General features: G+C 40.5%; 1 protein-coding gene across 1 annotated transcript; it reads right to left on the bottom strand.

The window, feature by feature from the left end:
• Window positions 1–226: 226 nt before the first annotated feature.
• LOC133752578 (nuclear RNA export factor 2-like) lies at window positions 227–17,465 on the bottom strand. The gene is made up of 18 exons (XM_062183026.1): window positions 17,457–17,465; window positions 13,010–13,111; window positions 12,826–12,906; window positions 12,626–12,695; window positions 12,385–12,473; window positions 12,158–12,265; window positions 11,874–11,983; window positions 10,294–10,330; window positions 9,879–9,938; window positions 9,738–9,793; window positions 9,519–9,626; window positions 9,345–9,403; window positions 9,118–9,233; window positions 8,979–9,021; window positions 8,361–8,430; window positions 7,654–7,836; window positions 400–460; window positions 227–271 (listed from the first exon to the last, which is right to left on the bottom strand). The coding sequence occupies exons 1-18, from the start codon at window positions 17,463–17,465 to the stop codon at window positions 227–229; spliced, it is 1,407 nt and encodes a 468-aa protein (XP_062039010.1).
• Window positions 17,466–22,519: the final 5,054 nt, after the last annotated feature.

Below are 22,519 nucleotides of genomic sequence, written 5' to 3'. Positions count from 1 at the left end.
AGAACATACAGCATGCGATGCCACTCTTTATTAGGAATATAAACAGCAATACTGAGTGGGGAAAGGAAAGAAAACATTTGGCCTTTCAAGTGGTTACGTTGCCATCTCTACAATGAACTCTGCAATAGGCAGCCAGGTCTCCAATCTCAGTTGTGAACTTTGCCTTATATTGGAAAATAAAAACAATGACATGGATCAGGACATGGAGGACATCCAGGGGCTCCTTTTATGTGATTTGTTTGAAGGCCTCCTTTGGGATCTTGCCCTGGATCTGGAGGGAAGGAGTAGAAATATCAGAAGGGTCAGGAGGCCCAAGTTCTACCCCCAGACCACCTGATGTCCACCTTTCTGAAGGCCCAGAGACATCCAACATTGACCCGCTTGTTTCCCAGACCTCACCTGGAGGATAAGGAAGACCTGTGCCGCTCTGGTGTAGTTCCATCCATTCTCTTCAAGGCACCTGGCGGGGGCAGGTGGAGACCAGGTGATTACTCTGTCACCTCCACAGAACACACATGCCAATAACATTCCACCCCTTCACCATGCTACTCTTTCATTGGAACACATGTACCAGAATGAGTACTACTCTATCAATGAAAATTATCTTTTGAAAATTCACAATGTCTACAATAACATTCACACCACTGAAATTCACAGAAAAATAGAGGTGTTCAAAACAAGAGAGCTTAGCACAGAATCATACAATATGTGACCTTTATTGATTTGCCACTTTCATTTACCAAAATAATTTCAAGGTGCATCCATGGCATAGCCTATGTCAGAAATACTTTTCATAAGACAGTATCAATATTCCACTGTATAGATGTACCATGTTTATTGATCTATTCTCAGTTAAAGGACAACGGAGTTGCTTCCATTTGAGACTAATATGAATAATGTTTCTAGGAACATTCATGTCCAAGGTTTTGAATTAACATATTCTTTTATTTCTTTTGGTATATACTTAAGAATGGAGCAGCAGGGATTCGAATGGGAACTCATATGGTATATTTCTGTTGCAAGTGGCAGATTAAGCTGCTGTGCCAAACACAAGTCCTGAATATATTATGTTTTAAAAAATCTACACAGGTCCATATAAAAGTAATTTTTGGAGAGATCCAAGATGGCTTAATAGGGTATAGCTAAACTAATTTGAGCTGCTCTGGGATATGAGAAGAACATACGAAGGACCATGGTTCCAGGAGTCTGAATGATGGATATTTTCAATGAAGAAGTGAAAAAACAACAAAGCTCTGTGAGACAAGAGGATGGAAGACAAAGACACCGCTGTAGCCAGCTACACAGCACAGCCAACTGCAGGCTATGAGCCACCTTCATACCTTGTCAAGGCAGGAAGAAATTACTGCACATCCTGCTACCCACATTTTAGCTGAGAGAGAATTTCATAGCCACCCACTGACTTTTACCTCACCCTGAGGAGCAGACTGGGGTCTGAGCCACAGCCAGGCTTGAGTTGCTTCCTTCCCCTTCCCCACTCCCACAGAGCACCATACTCAGCAGCAAAATGTTGGGCAGTGTGCTTTTCTTCCACTCCCACCAACAAGAGAAGCACAGTCAGGAGGCGAAACCATCTTCTCAGAGAGGAGTGAGGCAAGCCTAATACTGCCTGAGAGAGAACCTTGCAGACACAATGAATTTGAGTCTGGCCTGGAGCACTAGCAGGGAGCACACTGCACACTAACCCTGTGAAAGGAGAGAACGTTTGCTGCTTTCCATCCCTCCCCACAAGGCCTTCCAGTAACCAGCGGAGAGAAGACACCATCCTAACAAAGCAAGTGCAGGCTACCACAGCGCACACGTGCACAACTAGGGGATTTTATCTGAGGGATACATTCATGGTCTCCACTGACTTTCAGTCTCGACTGGAGGACTGGCAGGAGGGAGAGCACCCGTGTAAGCCTGGGAGGTGCTCTCCACACCTCACTGTATTATGGCACCCATACTCAAACTACAGGGATGGAATACAAACAGACATCTGGCTCTGGGAATGCCTCGTCACTCTTCATGAATGTGCCTGGGGTGGGACATTGCAAAGGGTTCTGTGTTCACGCTGAGGACAACACAGATCCTTTGTGTGGTTCATGCGCCTGCGTGGGTGGGGTGTGCAGCCACTGTGGGCCTGCCTCAAGTGTGTTGATCACCTTGGCAGCGAGGAGATGAGGCAGTGATCACTTGAGCTGAAATGAGAATACCCTACCCCTCTACTGACAATAGAGGAGATCTACTTGGTGTCACCTTCGACTCTTGCGCAGTCACCAAGCACTGACCAGAGCCCCCTGGCCCCACATAACACACACATCTGCATATTCACTGAAGGAGCAGACACTCCACTAAGCCACAGAGGCATATTTCAGAGACAAAGACTTCAGAGGAGAAAACCAACAAGTGGCCCCACAAATGCCCAAATATAAACAGAAATGCAAGAAAGATGAAAAATGAGGAAAATGTGACTCCCGCGAAACAACACTTCAATATTAGAATGTGAAGATGAAAAGATTGATAAAATGCCTGAAAAAAATTCAAAATAATGATCATATGATTACTTTAAAAATGGGAAGTAAATTCATGCATTAAAGGAATAACATGCATGACATGGATGAAAATTTTTGCCAGGAGATGGATATATTAAAGAGAAAACAAACTGTAATATTAGAAATGACTAATTCAATGTCTCAAATAAACAATATAGGGAAAAGCCTTAAACAACAGACTTGGTGAGGCAGAAGAAAGAATAACCAAGCTGGAAAACAAATCTCAGTCACACACAAATACACACACACTAAAAAATTAGAAAAACTGAAAACAGTGTTTGAGATTTAAGGGATACTATCAAATGACCAAACAGAAGGGTTTTAAGAGTTTCTGTAGGTGTGGAAAGAGTGAATGAGTGAAGAAGGCCTATTCAGTGAATTAACAGCATAAATTGAAAGAATTTGTCACATTTATCTAGCATTTCAAATGATGCTTAAGGAAGAGAGAAAGAGAAACAGGAAGCAGAAACAGAGAAAGATTGTCATTATGAAACAATATGAAGGCAGAAAAATCTCCTAGTGAAAGTACAAGCGAAATTGAAAGCAAATGCTAGGGAGATTAATGGAAAATGGCAGAACCAAGTCATCAATAATAACCTTGAATGTAAATGGCCTAAATTCTCCAATTAAAAGATACAGACTGGCAGAATGGATTAAAAAACATGACCAGTCTATTAGTTACTTGCAAGAAAAAAACCTCAACAACAAAGATACTCACAGACTAAAAGTGAAAGGATGGGAAAAGATATATTCTATGCTAATGGAAACCAAAAAAAGAGCAGTGAAAATATCTTAATACCAGACAAAATAGACTTTAAGACAAAAACTCTTAAAAGACACAAGGACAATATGTAATGATTAAGGGATGAATTTGATAGGAAAATATGTCCGTAGTGAATAAATATGCACCTAATGCCAGGGCTCCTGGATATGTTAATGGATCTAAAGGGAGACATAGACTTTAACACAATGGGGGACTGCAACACCCCACTTTGATCAATGGACATATCAACTAGACAAAAAAAATCAACAAACAACAGAGCAAATCTACACTAAAGAAAAAGGGACCTACTTGACATCTGTGGAACACTTATTACCTCAGCTGCAGAACACACATTCTTTTTCATCACTGAATGTGATTTTCTCTAGAATAGACCATATGCTAGGCCATAAAGCAAGTCTCAAATAAAAAAAACTGAACTAATACTTACCACAATGGAATGAAGCTGGAAATTAACAACTTAAGAAATTCTAGAAAGTATGAAAACACATGGAGACTAAAGAACATGTTCCTGAGTTAACAGTGGTACATGGAAGAAATCAAAAGGGAAACCAAGAAATTCCTGGAAATGAATGAAGATGACAACACAATATATAAAAACTTATGGGGGATACTGCAAAAGCAGGGTTAAGAAAGTAAGTTCACAGCAGGTAATGCCTACATAAAGAAACTGGAAAGGCATGAAATAAATAATATAACAATGCATCTCAAGGATCTAGAAACATATAATTATAAGAGAAGAGAAATAATTAGAGATGAAATAAACAAAACTGAAACCAAAAAATGGTATAACAGATCAGCAAATTGAAGAGCTGTTTTTTGCAAACATAAACAATATTGACACACCACTGGCTCAACTAATCAAAAAAGGGGGAGAAGAACCAAATTAACAAAATCAGATATGAAAATGGAGATGTAACAATGGATACCACAGAAATAAAAAGAATCATCAGGAAGTACTACAAACAACTATATACCAACAAATTAGAACATCTAGATGAAATTGATAGATTTCTGGACACACACACAATTTCTACCAAAATTGAATCATGAAGACACTGAAAACCTAAAAGACCAATAACCAAGATGGAGATTGAGTCAGTAATAAAGTCCAGTCCAACCAAAAAAAAGCCTATTATTGGATCACTTTACTGCTGAATTCTACCAAAATTTAAAGAAATAACTCTAATTCTTCTCAAAGCATTAAAAATTATTCAAGAGGGGGGAAATCCTCCCAGACTCATTCTATGAGGCTAGCATCATCTTAATTCAAAACCAGGAAAATATACAACATAGAAAAGGAACTATAGACTCATATCCCTGATGAACATAGATGCAAAAATCCTCAACAAAATACTAGCTAATTGAATTTAACAACAGATCAGAAAGATGATTCACCTAGACCAGTTGGGATTTATCCCTGATATGCAGTGATGCCTCAATGTATGCAAATCAATAACTGTGATACATCATATTAACAAATTGAAGAATTAAAACCACATTATTATCTCAATAAATGTACAGAAAGCATCTGATAAAATACAATATCCTTTCATGATTAAAAAAGTTAAGTGAACTGGCTATAGAAGCAACATTCCTTAACACAATCAAGGCATATGATAAACCCACACTAGCATCATGTTGAATAGAAAAACATGGAAGCATTTCCACTAAGATCCAATGCCTACTTTCACAATTGCTATTTAATATAGTTCTGGGGTTTATAGCCAAAGACATTAGGCAAGAAAAAGAAATCAAAGGGATACAAATTGGAAAGAAGTCAAATAATCCCATTTGCAGATGACAGGATCCTATATATAGGGGAGCCAAAAGACTGCACTAAGAGATTACTGGAATTCATAAAAGAGTTTGGTAAAGTGGCAGGATATAAAATCAACACACAAAAATCAATAACCTTTGTATACACAGGCAACACCATGGCTGAGAAAGGATTTATAAGATCAGTACCATTCACAATAGCTACAGAAAAATTATATACCTTGTAATAAAGTTAACCAACAATGTGGAGGATCTCTGCAATGGAAATTACAAAAAATAAAGAAAAAATAGAAGAATACACAAAAAAATGCGGAAAAATCTTTCCATGCTCATGGATTAGGAAAATTAATATTACCGAAATATTGATAATACTCTAAACAATTTACACATTCAATGCAATTCTAATCAAAATACCAATGATGTTCTTCTCAGATCTATAAAAAACCATGCTAAAGTTCATATGCAAAAACAAGAAACCCTGAATATCTAAAGCAAATTTAAATAACTAAAAAAAAATCCAGAAGCATCACAATACCAGATTTTAAGAAATATCCCAGGGCAGTTATAACCAAACAGTCAGGAACTAGAAAAAAATTGACCAACAAAACAGAATAGAAAGCCCAGAAATTAATCCAGACATCTACAACCAACTAATCTTTGATAAACAAACTAAAATAAATCTCTGGGAAAAGGACAGACTCAACAAATTGGGAAAATTGGATCCATGCATGCAAAACTATGAAACAAGCCACCTACCTTACACCTTACACAAAAATCCACTCAAAATGGATCAAGGACCTTAATCTACAACCCAATACTATCAAATTTCTAGAAGAAAACGCAGGGGAATCTCTGCCAAGATACTGACATAGGCAAAGACTTTTGGAAAAAGAATCCAGAAGCACAGACAATCAAAGTCAAAATTCACAAATGAGATTACATCAAGAAAAGAATTTCTGCACTTCAAAGGAAACATTCAGCAAAGTGAAGAAGCAACCAACAGAATGGGAGAAAATATTTGCAAACTATGCAACTAATAAAGGATTAATATCAATAATCTATAAAGAGCTCAAGAAACTCAACAATAACAAAATAAACAATACAGTTAAGAAATGGCAAAGTACTTGAAAATGTAATTTTCAGAGGATGAAATTCAAATGGCCAACAGATACATGAACAAATGCTCAGAATCACCAGCCATCAGAGAAATGCAAATCAAAACCACAATGAGGTTTAACCTTACCCACGTTACAATGGTTATCATCCAAAAATCAAAAAACAATAAATGTTGGTGAGGATGTGGGGAATAAAGGTACCCTAATACACTGTCGTGGGAATGTAAAATAGTACAACCAATACAGAAGACAGTTTAGTGGTTCCAAACATATCTGAAACTAGATCTACCATATGACCTGGCCATCCCACGCAAACAAAATGAAATTAACATATGAAGGAGTTATCTGTACTCCCATGTTCATTGCAGCTCAATTCACAATAGCCAAGATAGGGATGAGGCTAGAGCTGTGGTGTAGCGGGTAAAACCACCACCTGCAGTGCCAGCATCCATATGGGCACCAGTTTGAGTCCTGGCTGTTCCAGTTCCTATCCATCTCTCTGCTATGGCCTGGAAAACCAGTAGAAAATGGCCCAAGTCCTTGGGCCCCTGCAACCACGTGGGAGACCTGGAAGAACCTCCTGGCTCCTGGCTTCAGATCGGTGCATCTCCACCAGTTGCAGCCAATTGGGGAATGAACCAGTGGGTAGAAGACATCTCTCTCTCTCTCTCTCTCTGCCTCTGCGCCTCTGTAACTCTGACTTTCAAGTAAAATAAATAAATATTTTGGGAAAAAAAAGATGTGGAATCAACCCAGATGTACATCAACTGATGATTTGATTTTTAAAAATATGGTATATACACATGATGGAACACTACTCAGCCATAAAAAAGAAGGAAATACTGTCTTTTACAACAAAATGGATGCAACTGGAAACCATATGCTTAGTGAAATAAGCCAGTCTCAAAAATGAAAATATCATATTTTCTCTGATTTGTGCTAATACACAGTGTAGCAAAAAATATAATGTGTAAGAGCAAATTTCACATTTTGAGATTTGATTATTGTTTACAACCCTTGTCTATACTCTTGAGGAACAGTGGCTTTTCTGCTTACTATTTATTGAATTCTTTATTTAGTGGAGGGTTAAGCTGACTATAAAATAACCAAAAGTATGTCATTGTCAAAATTAAAAGAACAAAATAAAAAAGGAAGGATGGGAGAGGGTGAGAGCATTTGTGGGAGGAAGGGTAGAGTGGGAAGTATCCTTATACGCTTCAATATGTATATATGAAATGTGCTCACCTCGTATAAAATATAAAAATTTTACAAAATAAAAATAAATAAAAAGTAATGTCTTCCCACATGCACACTTTATATAGAAGCAAAAATATGCATAGTTGTTTTTAAAAGTTGCATTGAGTTTTCATTTTTCACACCTCTTTGTTCCAACTACTCCCTCTTCCCAAGCACACCCATCACTCACTTCCTGCACCACTCAAATTTCATCCCAGACAGAGAGGAGAAAGCTTGCTCCAATTCATGCTGCAGCTGGGAAAGGGTGGGTGTGCAACTGGAGCACGGAATGCTTCCTGGGATGGTGAAGACTGTATGGACATTGAGAGGACTGATGTTCTTCACCAACAGTTGATCATTCAGGATACAAAGCCTGGAAGGAAATAGGTCTTCAACTAACTACACAGCTGGACATTCCCAGACTCCCAACAGACTCATCAATAACCACTGCCACTCAGCAACTGGATTCTTTACATACCCTTACTGTTCTTAAATCCCCAGTTCCTTGACTGGAACCCTCTGCCCACTCCCCGCAACACACACACACACTCACACACAAAGAGCCCCACATTTGGAGGGACTAACATCTTCACTCAATCTGTGGACTTCACCCCAATGTGTTTTTCTTGTACAGCAGCACAAGAGAATGGATACAGTTATCCTCACTGAGTCACAGAGAGGTGGAGTCATTTGAGCAAGGTCCTGTAGTGCTGAAGTCAGGAAGATAACCAAATTACAAATCAATAGCCCAAGCTCTTGACATTTATTCCACACTGTTCTTTCCATCTATTGTTGGCAGTTCCGTATATTGAGATATCCTGAGTACTATACCACGACATTCCCGCACCACTGGCCAAAGGCAAAAATGGGTATTCCCACTAGCCATACAGCACTTACATGGAAGTCATGCTTGGGGTAACGATGAAAGTCCGGGTGAAGGCAAACATCAAATTCTGAGAATTACTTTCTAGATAAAGGGCAACAAACAACAATACTCCCTTAGAGTTGCACATGCTGTACCCTTTCATACAGCATTCCCTGTCTGTGTCTTATGTTGAAGGGTTCAGACAGAGAAAATCGTTCACTTGGGGTCAGGACAGCCTGGCAGAAATGGAGAGGATAACAACTGCGACAATCCACTTCTGGTAACAGGGTTCCTATGTGACAAACCACCTCACATGTTCACTTGATTCCTGTCTCACATCTGCCCAAAAGATGGATAGTACAACCCCATTTTTCATATGAAGCAACTGAGGAGACAGACAACTGGACCAAGGTCACAGAGGAAGTGCCTGTGATAGTGCTGTCAAAGTCCACAGCCTGTGTCCCTGATGCCTGAGCTCTGTGGGGCAGACAGGCATGGTAATGGGTTGGGACAGGGCAGTTTTAAGGGCAGAGTGGGGGCAGAAGAACACAAAAGGAATACAAGAAGAAAGGAACAGCTTCTGGAAAAGCTGGATGAGTTCTGAGAGGGAGCGATGGGAGCTCTGAGGTGACAACTATATAGAAACTCACCTCCTCTGAATAATCCATTAACAGCAAAACTGATCATCGTATCCTAAAAGGGAAGAAATAAGGTGACCAGGAACCTCCTTTAACTCCCACCTAGCTCCATATTCTTGGGGCCTGCTTGAGGGAGGAAGCGGGCACTCACCGTGTGGAACCACATGTCTATTGAGAAGGAGCTAAAGTCATGTTGCGTTCTTGGCAACATACTGAGGGCATCCACGATGGTACGGTTTCTGTGCTTAAGCAATTTCCTTCTCAGGTCTGTGTGGGACAGGAAGATAAGATTTGTGCTCCCAGTCTCTGATCCTTGGCCCCTACAACTGTCTGTCCCTTTTATACCCTATTACCCAGTCCTCCCCATCACACACGTACAGGAATCCTTGATATCCTTCATATTCCTGTTGTTCTTGATATAGTCATACAAGGCGCTCCTATGAGACAAAAAAGAACAATAAGCAGTGGTCCAGGCAGTAGAGATGTTTTCAGGAACTGACCTGTGCCTGCCTGGCAACTATAGGACCCCAAAGTCTAAACTGCAGTACTCACGGGTCTGGATCCATGGAGTTGAAGGCAGTGCTCAGAGAGAAGCAGGCCTTCTCATGGTAAACATTAATGAGAGTATGGCGATCTCCATAGTCATAAATAAAGTAATATCTGTGGGGGAGCAATGAAAAATTTTACTCGAAAACTCCTGTGAGCAGACCTGTGCTGGCCTGGGAAGCCTGTTTCAGGCTTGCCCTTCCTCACAGTTGCTGGCATACTTACTGTTGCAGGAAATACAGGATCAGATTTTTCAGTAATTCAGGTCCTTGATAGCTTTCCTGGAATAAAAACTCATTTTAGATGCTGCGGATGATGTATCCTCACTTGCACCATCCCAAATCCCACTTGGTCCTTCCTCCTTACCTTGCAGGGCTTCATTAACACAACTTCAGTGACAGCGCGAGGGTATAACTCTCTGCCATCCTGGGGAAGGGAATGGGAAGTTAGCATGAAGATCAGGAAGGTGGTAATGGATAACCCAATTGAAGAAATTGGCCTGGGGGAACAAGGGTCAGCGGCCAGGTAAGAAATGGCTCCTGAAATTCCATGAACAACATTACAGTGTGTGTTCGCATTGTGAGGAGACTGGAAATCTCTTCTATTACATGCAATTTGTGTGTGTGTGTGTGTGTGTACATCCATATGTCTTTGTGTGTTTATGAACACACTTCCCAGAGAAAATATTAATGGCTTTCATTGGAATCTATGTTCTCAATGGCTTGGGGACAGGTATGGAGATCATGGTGGAAAGAGGAGAATGATGACTACAGGTACTCACCAGGCGCAACAAATTGGGGAAACAATCCAGAATCAAACTGTTCAAATTCAAAAAGAGAATGAAGTGACTGACAGGTTGGGGTTGCACACCTTCTCCTTATTTGCATCTCCTTCTTCCCCTGAACTCCTTTTCTTCCCCTACTGCTTGAGTAGTGCCCACCTACAATTCCCTGATCCCATTCTCCAGGGCCACAAGAAGACCCATTAGGGCCCAGGCTTCCTCCCCGTCCCTGTCTCCCTAACTTTCTGCCAAGTCACTTTGGGAGGCTTCAAAGTGAGCAGGGAATGGGAAGGGATCCCAGGCCTCTGCTACTTCTCAGGGTATCCAACATTCTTCCAGGCATAGACTGGACAAGACCACCTCATTCCCCAGGAAAGGCCCAGGAGCAGATTGGGTTATAGAGGGAATCAGACAGGGCTCAAGTGGCAGAGAAAGGCAGGCATGGGGATGAAAAGAGAAAGGAAGTTAAGGTAGGCCAAGAAGAGTTGGGGAAGAAATAGGAGAGTAGAAACAAAGGAAAAAGAAGAACCAAGGGGAAAAGGAAGAGACCATACCATCGTAGGGAGAGGTCAGAAAAGAAAACAGCAGGAAGCGGCTCCACTGCCACAGCCCATCTCCACAGCAACCACTGCCTAGGTCTGAAGGTCCAAAATAGGCAAGAAAGGAGTGAAAGATCAGGCCCCAGCTCAGCATGGGGTGAAAGGCACTGGTCCCCTCTTCAGATCACATTCTCTCCTCAAGCTCCCGTGCAGCTGCGCATGTCTGAGTTGTCGGTGTGTTGCCTGAGAAACTGGACCCTTCAGGGGCTCCTCTGAAAGATGTGGTGAGGAAGGAGGGAGGAGTGGTATCCCTGACAGGCCTGTCCTTCTCTCGCCTCAACCTCCTATGCCCTTAACCTTCCATGCCTGCCTCAAGAAACCCTCTCTCACTGCTGTCAGCCCACATTTGTCCCCTTGATACAGGGAACCTGGGTTTCTCCCAAGGTATGTCCTAGCTCCCTGCATAGAGCCAAAGGAACTGATGTCAGGATGGTAGTCATCCAGGTACCAGCCACTCAATGTGAGAAAGAAAAACCCCGTGTCAGTTTAGGACAGGTCGTGGTATCTCTTTTGGAGCAAGGAAAAGAAGAACCTTCTCAGGACATGGGAGGTAAGCCAGCTCCATCTCAACCTGGGGTCAAACAGGCCTGAGTCAGAATGAGGCTCTGGGATGTAGGAACTGTCTCAGTCAGGGCACCAATACCTGGCTCAAGGTAGAACACCTCTGTCCCTGGTAAGGACAGGGAGCCCTGCTTCCTGGAGCACACCTATGGGAGAGCACTCTGGAAAAGGCCGGTGTAGAGACGGGGATACACACCCCATCCAGCTGGAAAGGAGAGCAGGTCGGAAGGAAAGGAGACTTCTAGGCAGAGCTGAGTGAAAAAGAGAGGAGAGAAAAAAAAAGAAAAAGAGAGGAGAGGGCAGGACCTTGTTCTTCCCACAGGACTAAGGCTGCCTCCCCCTATATGTGGCACTGTCTTGGCCAGTTCAAGCTCCCAAGGGATGAATGTCCACAGAAGGGTAATGGGCACTACCACTGACCTTACATAGGCAGCATGGTCACTGAATGTGCTGCACAAAGGGTTTCCTTCCAGCCACAATTCTTCAAGCTTCAGCTCTTTCAACTTCTGTAACTCCAATGCCATCTTAAGCTGAGGAAAGCAGGGAGAGAACTGGAAAATGAGTTATGAGGAGAGAGATATCCAGGTTCCTGCACCCCCCACCCCCACCCTCACCTACAGGTACTTCCATTTGCATGCTGTCATCACACGATGTGCATCCTCACACACCCTCAACCCCAAATGCAATTGGCACCCTAGTCTCACCTCATTGTCAGAAAGGTTCAAGATCTTGATTTTTGGGGCCTTCCCTATAATGTCAGATAGGTCATCCAGCTGATAGAGTTTGTTGTTGCGTAAATTCAAACAAAACACCTTTTGGATAGGAAAAGTTAGGATGATAGTTATATCTATGTCCTGGGAGACAAATTTGCCCTTTACCCTATCACCTCTACCCTTTGACCTAAACAGCTGACCTGGGCCTAGGACCTCACCTCAGGAAATTCCTTTTCAATGATCTGCAGGATGGCAGCCATGCAGTGTCTCTGGTTCAGTATCATGTCAATATCGTGGCCCACCAAGTCTACAGGAAGCCAAGATAAGGAAATCAGAAGGATATATGTCCATCAGAACCAGGGCCAGCACCAACCCCTTCCCAAGTTGTCATTGCTATGTCTACAGCCCAGGAATGCCCCCTGCCTTCATCTGCCAAGGAACAGTTATTGTCACCTATACCTGGATCATATTGTAGTCTCTGTAGATCAAGGGATTGTGTGTAGGCATCATATCGTTTGTTCAAGGTCAACTGCAGGGAAAGATATGGAAAGCAGGGCTTTGAGGCCATTGGGGTGCTGGTGACAGGGGAATCAAGGGCTACAGGGAGAAGAGGTGGGCCTGGAGAGTACACTATACAACACTTCTTGAGTCTGAATTACCTTTATCTGCTCCATTTCCTCTGGCCGCAAATGATTCTGTATGGAATAGGGTATAGCAGAATGATTAACAAAGGTAGGTATCTGTGAAAGGAGCAGTGGGGAAAGTGCCAGAGCCTCTAATTCCAATGACCACCACCAGCCCCTGGCCCTGAGAATCAGTATAGTCAATGTTCTCAGCACAAACCTTTCGGTTCTCATCATGAACCTTTTGGCTCACCTCCTTCAGTGCAGATTCAGTAACAGCATCTTGAACAAAAAACTGGGCCTCGTTGTTGATGTAATGAAACTATGGAGCATGAACAACAGTCTCATGGATTAGCGGTCCCTGATAACCCAGGCCTCCTCTCTCCCCTATATCCACCCATCTGGCTTCACCATCCTCTCTTACATCTACAAAGCAGACAGCACCTTAGGAATTGAGTTTACAATTTTTGTCTTGCTGTAATTTCTCATGTATGGAACTTAAGTGCAAAAGGATGAAATCCATGATGAGGGTGATAAATTAAAGGGAGAGGAAAAGGCCTAACCAAGTGTTTTTTTCAGACCTTGTAACTAGTTTTAAATGTCTCCTGCAGAAGGGTCACTGACAGAATTTCTTTCTTTTGTGCCAAATATGGGTTTTCCATAAACATTTTCTCTCTCCACTTAGAATCTCTCTTCCACAGAGTAAACTTAAGTTCTTTTATGCAACCATCATTCTATAAGATTTCAGAATATTCTATCTCATGCAGAGCTTGACAAAATACTCACTGTGACCTTGATCCAGCATGGTAGAGTTCCATCCTGTCTTTCCTCCCTCATGTCTCTATTGGGGCGTTTTTTATATCTGCACAATTCTCCATGGACTTTGTCACGATGACATTTCTTTTTCCTCTTCTTGCGTTCCATACTATATGGAGTGCTGGGAGAGGGACAGAAGCATGATTCCATAAGTGGTAAGGCAGTCTTTTATACCATCTCCCATCACTGATAGCAAGGCTGCAGTTACAGGACTGCTCAGCCATCACTCTATTTCTAGCATTCTTCAATGGTCCCATTACAAAGAAAAAGGAAGATTACACAGAATAGAAGAGGCACATGTCTTCAGGGGTTGCTTTAAACCAAGCCCCTCATTCACCTACCACTCTAATTGTAGGTCCTGTTGGGTATTCACTATTGTTATGATTCTATTATTCTCCTGGTGGTATGAAGGTGAAGGCTTGTACTCATTATGTTCATAATGAAGATTCTGCTGGCATAAATAACCATGGGATGAATCCCAATCTTTCTTCATTCCTTGATTAATGGTACTACCAGAACCACATTCTGAAATTTGGAACAAATAAACAAGGTTGAAGACACATCCTTTTCAGAGGTTCTACATCATGGAATCACAAGTTGGTAGTGCAAGAAATGTGCTAACCTGGCCCAAGGGACCAATCACACAAACCCCAGAAAGTAGACTCTTCTAACTGTCTGGATATCTCACAGGCAGCACAGTTAGGAGAGAACTATTGAATGAAGAAGCACTGTGTGAAACCTTTTTAATAATAGAGCAGGATAGGTCCATCGTTGTGGCATAGTGGGTTAAGATGTTGCACATGACACCAGCATCCTACATGATTGCTGGTTTGAGTCTTGGCTACTCCATTTCTTTTCCAGTTCCCTACTTATGTGCCTAGGAAAGTAGGGGGATAAAGCCCAAGTATTTGAGCCCCTGTGTCTCATGTGAGAGACACGGAAGAAGCTCCTAACTCCTGGCTTCAGCCTGGCCCAGTCCTGGCCTTGCAGCCATTTGGGGATTGAACCAACAGATGGAAGATATCTTTCTCTGTAACTTTACTTTTCAAATAAATAAATAAATAATTTTTTAAAACAGAGCTGAATTTAGAAAGAACAGAAATATGTGCATCCACAGGTTAGCCTGGGTACCAGCCACATATCGGGAAGAAATCCCAATCTTGCCTTCTTCTCTCAGGCTTCCTTAATCTAACAACAGCACCAAAACCTGGGAGGCAAACTTTCTAATACCCCCTAATCCAATCAGCCACCAAACAGGTTCTATACAAGCTGACCTTCCTTTGCTGGAATGGTGCAAGCTTCTAGGACAGGTGACACTGAGACAGTAGTCTCGTAAAATGCCCCACTGCTGCCACCATTGCTCTCAGTAACACTTGGTTTGAAATATCCAGAACAAGCTTTTGCTTGGCCCACTCTGAAATGCTTTCAGCCAGGGAGACAACATTTCCTAAACTCATCTCTTCTATAGCAAGGGTATGAATCACAAACTAGAATCGTAAGCATCGACTGCAATTTTCAAATGTTTGGAGACTTCCCTGTGATCTTTGTGCTGTTGAGTTCTGTTTGATTCTTTTATGGTCAAAACACTGTCTATATGATTTGTTGAGTTTTGTTTGATGACCCAGAATGTCTACACTTGTAAAAAAAACAAGATACTTGACAAAATGAAAAACCAACCAACCAAAATCTGCTCTTGTTGCATGGCAGACTCTACTTATGCCACATACATTCTGTCATTGCATTGATTATATTATTCAGAGTTTCTATATTCTCACTGCTGTTTTGTCTAGTAATTCTGTTACTTGCTGAGAGGTGAGAGTTAAAGGTCAAAAACCTAACTTGTGGCTGTGGTTACTTCTCCTTTCAACTACATCAGTTTTCACTTTGTGTGATGGATACACACTTAGGATCCTTAGGAAGTCCTGGTGGATTGATTCTTTTTTGTCATAGAATATCCAACTTTGCCTCTCATTAACTTTCTTTGCCCCAACATCTAATTATTGGAGAGTGCAACCTCAGCTGTGCTTATAAAGTGCTCTGGGTTCTATTTCACCCTGTATTTGCTCCTTGGAGTTGTGTTGCTGTTCCACAACAACACTTCAGCATGTTCCCCACCACTTGTGTGGGTTCCCCACCATCATGCCTAATTTACATTGTGCTGGTCATAGCACCACATCATGTCATCTCATTTATCTCTCCCATAGGTACATTCTCAAAGGGTATTTTATTTTACCATAGTCATCTGAAACAATGTGCCACCAGAGGTAATAGGAGTCCTTTTGAGAGGTGGCTTAATGTAATTACAATGCTATAAATCAGTTTCTTCTTGGGCTTTAGTTGTTAATGTTCTCTAAGGCTTTGTGTTACACTTTTTGTATATTACTCACCCAATGTTTCTTTAAGGCACACTTATGAAGAAAACTTGGCTCACTGTTGATCACTTTACAATGTACTGACTACAACCAGAACTCAGATTAACTCCTTGGTGATAGTGGTGGTGTGTGAGGGGGTGATCATTTCTTTGACTGTGTGACATGTGGCCAGGACAATTGTGCTACCACAACTTTAGGGATTTTCCCTGTGCTATTAGAAGTGAAATCAAATGTGAGCAGAATATCTGACCCACACATTTCACTTCCCAGCTCTCAAAAACCTGGAAGTGGCCTGGAGTACCCTTTCTCTCATGCTCCGTATCTCTCAGCCTTCAAACTGTATCCGCAGCCCACACACTTCTGAGTACCTCCATTGCTACCATTCTGGCCTGGAATGACCGTGATTGGACTGCCTTCCAAGTGTACTTCTGCTTTTCTTTTACACTCCCTTAAAATCCACTTCCAATAAAGCAGGCAGCAAAATGCTTTAAAGTTTAAGTTAAATCTTGCCATTCCCCTCCTCAGAATCCTGTATTTTAAGCCTCCTTCAATATGTTCAATAGCTATGAGTTTATAATAATTCTTTTTTAAAAAAAATTTTGACAGGCAGAGTGGACAGTGAGAGAAAGAGAAAGAGAGAAAGGTCTTCCCTTACGTTGGTTGACCCTCCAATGGCCGCTGCAGCCGGTGCGCTGAGGCCGGTGCACCACCCTGATCCGAAGCCAGGAGCCAGGTGCCTCTCCTGGTCTCCCATGGGGTGCAGGGCCCAAGGACTTGGGTCATCCTCCACTGCACTCCCGGGCCACAGCAGAGAGCTGGACTGGAAGAGGGGCAACTGGGACAGAATCCAGCACCCCGACCGGGACTAGAACTCGGGGTGCCGGTGCTGCATGTGGAGAATTAGCCTATTGAGCCGCGGCGCCGGCCGAGTTTATAATTCTTAAAAACAACAGCAAAGAACCTTGCTGCTGACATTTGGAGAATTCCAGGAAAGCAATTCATTTTCATGAAAGTTCATAAAAGGAGAAAAAAATCAAATACAAAAGTGAGGGTTAAGGGCACATGGCAGAGATATGGACTATAGGGAGGGTCATTTAGCAGAACTAACATTCTTTAAGAGAGGAAAGTGTAAAAGTGGGCTGCCTAATAGCAATAGAACAATCACAGGAAGGCACTCATACAGGACAGCACACAAGTGGTACAAAGCCACAGAGAGACTCAATGGACAGAGGTTCCAAAGACAAAACACACACTGGGACGTCTACTTACTGACCTCTTGGATCTTACTACAATCTCTGTCCTGCATCTGTGCCGCCAAAATCAAGGACAATAGCAGCGATGTTTAGAAAGCAGACAATGCCGCTCTCCTAAACTGCCTGAATGCCCCCTTGGGGTGTGTGACTTGTTCATGGATCCTCCCCCCTGGATACTGCAGTGAGTATTCTTTATGATGTCATATGTGTTCTTACAAATACTTACCGAGTCCATCGGGAATTTTCTTACACCATTGCAAGGCCATTAAGTATATGACAGCAGCATCCCTCCAATGGTAATGGGAGTGTGAGGGAAACTCAACCTAGCCAACTAGCAACCAACACGGGCTCAGACTGGGGCACACTCAAGGATTCTTAAGATTTTCTCATGGAAATCTCATGATAATTGTTTCCATAGATCCGTTTCAGATCAAGAATTTTAAGTTCACACACGTCATTCACGTCATTCTTTTTTTTATCTTTTTAATTGTTAAATTTCTTATTCTGTGAAGTAATAAGCTGTTTGACTGTAATGTAAATTTAAAAGGTTATCTCAAAAACTAAAAATAAAAAGACAGAAAGTTAAAAGGAAGGAGAGTGGAAGGGAGGGAGGAGGGGAGTATCATTATGTTCTTAGACTAATATCTACAAATCATATTGAATCTGTTTAAAACTAAAATTTATATATATATATATATATATATATATATATATATATATATATCTCAGCAGAATTGAAATTGTGTCCTTACCTTTTGGTCTAACCCCACACCCCAAGTGCTTCTCTCATAACTGCACGGGTTGTCCCTAAATAGTGAGCTTTTTTTCAATAAGCAGGCCAGCAATGTGTTTTGTACTAGTCACTCCTGTCAGAGTGGGAACCAGGTGGAAATATCTGGCTTTGATTAGTCGAAAGAGATGTGTATGGGGCACAGGGTTCACAGATTTGGAGTCATTTTGGGCTGCTAGGGTTCAGCACAGAACCGGAGACTAATATGAGTTCAACTGACGTGATGCAAACTTAGGATTATCGCAAAGCCACTGTTGAGAATACATCTAAACTATTTCTACTGACCATTCTTTATTTCAGACAAATTTGGGCTACAGGATTGTTTCATAACCTACTTGTAAAACTAACACAAACTGCATTTTTATTTGGTGAAGCTGAAGTGTTGAGTTAGTTTCCATTCGAGATGGAACCAAGTAGCTCCTTGAACACAAATGCACGCGCATGACAAACCTAAGTATTAATGATCTCAGAGAAGGAGCCCTTTGCAAATAGCAGCAACAGCACAACGGAATGGACCAGCAGATATACCTGTGTTCATTCAGCCTTGTCAAAGACAGACAGTGCTACTTTTATCTTAGAAGAAGGAACGTGTGTGTGTGTGTGTGTGTGCTGGTACACAATGGTGTGTATTAATATTTCTAATTATGTGCTTTTATAATTTCACCTCACCCCAGTTAGAAAGGCTTTCATATAGAAAGCAACAAACAATAAATACTGACGAAGATGTGGGGAAAAAGGTATCCTAATCCACTGGTGGTGGTAATGCAAGCTAGTACAGCCATTATGGAAGACAGTGTGGAGACCCCTCGGATAAATGAAAACAGATCTATCACATGGCTCAACCATCTCACTCCCAGGAATTCATTCAAATGAAATGAAATCAGCATATGAGTTAATTGTATCCCCATGTTTATTACAGCTCAAATCACAATAGCTAAGATACTGAATCAACCAACACACCCATCAACTGATGACTGGATACAGAAAAGGTGGTATGTATACACTATGGAATATATTACTCAGTTGTAAAAAAAATGAAATCCTGTTCTTTGTAACAAAATGGATGCAACTGGAAACCATTATACTCAGTGAAATAAGACAGTACCTAAAAGACAAATTTCGTATGTTTCCCTGATCTGTGGTAACTAATAGAGTACAAAAAATGTAATGGGGGGGGCAGCACTGCAATGCTGGCATCCCATATGGGCGCCGGTTTGTGTCCCAGCTGCTCCTCTTGCAATCCAGCTCTCTGTTTATGGCCTGGGAAAGCAGAAGATGACCCAAGTGCTTGAGCCCCTGCATTCACGTGGGAGACACGAAGAAGCTCCTGGCTCCAGATCAGCCCAGCTCCGACCACTACAGTCATTTGGGGAATGAACCAGCAGATGGAAGACCTTTCTCTCTGTCTCTCCCTCTCTTCACGCTGTCTGTAACTCTACGTCTCAAATAAATAAATAAAATCTTTTTTAAAAAGTAATGTAGTTATTTGCATTGCAATCTGCATAAAATCGTTCCTATGCATAAACTGCTAAGAGGAAATGGTTTAAACTCTAAATGAACTTAATTATTGTAACTATACAGGAAATATTTAGATGTTACATTGTCATTGGTTGTATTTCATTAAAAAATTATGAATGACTAATTGACAAAAGAACTGTATATGGGTGAAACGGTCATTTTCCATTCAATTATTTTTTATATAGTCGTTATCCATATTTCCACTAAGCTAGGGTCTTTTTATCTTTTTACTTGTTAAACTTCTTATTCTGTGAAGTAGTAAGCTGTTTTACTGTAATGTAAGTTTAAAAGGTTATCTCAAAAACTAAAAATAAAAAGGAAGGAGGATGGGAGGGAGGGAGGAGGGAAATATTATGTTCTTACACTTGTATCTACAAATATTGAATCTGTTTAAAACTAAAATTAAAAAATAAAATAAGAAATACTATTATAGTAATACTGTTGTAATCCCATAAGAAAAAGATATTAAAGTGATTTATTTGAGATGTTCATTATAAAACTTTATTCATGGTTGATTGGTTTTTGAAATTTTTGAAATTTTGAAATTCATGGCTTCTGAAATTTAACCTTCAAAACAAAAACTTTATAAAATGTTAATAAGCTTTTTAAAAAGAAGTCACTCGGGGCCAGCACTGTGGCATAGCGGGTAAAGTCGCCACCTGCGATGCCAGCACCCCACATGGGTGCCAGTTCGACTCCCAGCTGCTCCACTTCTGATCCCGCTCTCTGCCTTGACCTAAGAAAGCAGTGGAGGATAGCCCAAGTCCTTGGGCCCCTGCACCCGCGTGGGAGACTGGGAAGAAGCTCCTGGCTCCTGGCTTCAGATCAGTGCAACTCCGGTCATTGCGGCCAGCTGGAGAGTGAACCAGCGGATGGAAGACCTCTCTCTCTCTCTCTCTCTCTCTCTCTCTCTCTCTCTCCCCCTCTCCTTCTCTTTCTGTTTAACTCTGACTTTCAAGTAAATAAATAAAATCTTTTAAAAAAATAAAAATAGTCACTCTATTTGTTACATCAACTTTATAGATATTAATGTTACACCCAAAAAACTTACGAACCCTATTGTTAATGTTAATTTTCTGTATTTTCTCATTTTTTGTATGAAGACAATCATTGGTATCCTTGTTTTCACTTTTATACATGTATTAGTTTATGTATATACATATACATAATACATGTCCATGAGAAGCTTAGGCCTATTCCACTAGATTCAGTATGATGTTGAACAGAAGGCGTCATAAGGGTCATCTCTTCATTTTACTGCATCTATGGCAAATATATCTAATGTTTCACTACTAAAGATGGTGTCTATTGATTTTTACTACATATTGTCAGTTTAAAGAAATACACTTCTATTTCCAATTTGCAGAGAGTCACTGCTATTATTGCAACTAATCCTGGTTGTTGTATTTATTGTGTGCATTTAATACTGGACCTTTTGTGATAAGCTTCCTTTCCTCCTTCCTTTATTCAGCAAATGTGTTCAATTGCACTAATACAGATCTCTTAAAAGATTAAACCAACCATGTGTACTTGAGATTAAAGTTGCCTTTGTCATGCTGTATTACTTGTTTTAGTCATTCACTGGATATAGTTTGCTCTTCATTCATTTATGTGATTTGCATTTATTTAAGTCATTAAATAAATTTAAGTCATTAGCTGGTAATTTTGCTTTTGCATGTATTCCTTGTGAATACCTCTAATAAATTGCTGAAAACATGCCCTTGGGAAATGTTTATAATGGTTTGCTTTCTTAAATTTAATTTTTAATTTAATTAATTTTTAACAAATTCAAAATAATTTGTACATATAAGTCTAATAACATATTATCTTCCTTCCTCCAATCTTTCTTCCTTCTACTATTTTTGAGGCAACATTTTAAATTCACAGTACAGTAAAAATGCTTACTACTTCACAGAGTGATTATTTTAAGAAGTAAAAAGATAAGAAAAGACCCTAGTTCAGTGGGAATATAGATAATGGCTATAAACAATAATTGAATGAAAAATGACCATTTTACCCATATATAGGGGTTTTTTTTGGTCAATTAGTCTGCCATTCATAATTTCGTTCAATGAAATACAACCAATGAAAATATAACATCTAAATATTTCCTGTGTGGTTATAAGATAATAATTAAGTTCATTTAGACTTTAAACCATTTCCTCTCAACAGTTTATGCACAGGAACAATTTTATGCAGATTGCAATGCAAATAATTATACATGACTTTTTTGTACCCTATTAGTTTTTTGTACCCTATTAGTTACCACAGATCAGGAAAAACATATGATATTTGTCTTTTGGGGACTGGCTTATTTCACCAAGCATAATGGTTTCGAGTTGCATCCATTTTGCAAAAGGCAGGATTTCATTCTTTTTTGTGGCTGAGTAATATTCCATAGTGTATGCATACCACATTTTCTTTATCCAGTTATCAGCTGATGGCATCTGGATTGATTCCATATCTTTATAGAATCAAAAATCCCATATATTTATGGAATATGCAGCTATTTTTAACTGAGATACAATAAACATGGGGGTACAAATAACTCATTTATATACTGATTTCATTTCCTTTGGGTGAATTCCCAGGAGCAGGATGGCTTGGTCATATGGTAGATCTACTTTCTCTAGCCATATGGTCAATGATTTTGTCATTGTGGTGTATTTCTAAAATACTAACACCTAGTATTTCTGTTCAACTCCATCACATTTCTTTTCACATTCATTTATATCTGTTCTTATTTTTATTATGTGTCCTTAACATAGTGGAAAGACATGAAACTATCTTTTATTGATTAAAGTATCAATACAGAGTCTATGCAACTACCACTGGATTTTATTTTGTATAATTTTCATCCTTGAATACAAAAGACATTCTAACAGCCAATGCTTTTAATTGTTTGTAAAAGACCTGAGGCTAACTACTAGTAGTGCTTTTTACCAACGACATCACATCTGTCCAATGATACTGATAGAATA

Source organism: Lepus europaeus, chromosome X, assembly GCF_033115175.1.
Source record: "Lepus europaeus isolate LE1 chromosome X, mLepTim1.pri, whole genome shotgun sequence".
Classification (NCBI taxonomy): domain Eukaryota; kingdom Metazoa; phylum Chordata; class Mammalia; order Lagomorpha; family Leporidae; genus Lepus; species Lepus europaeus.
The sequence above is the reverse complement of the archived record's forward strand: the minus strand, read 5'-3'. Positions and strand labels throughout refer to the sequence as shown.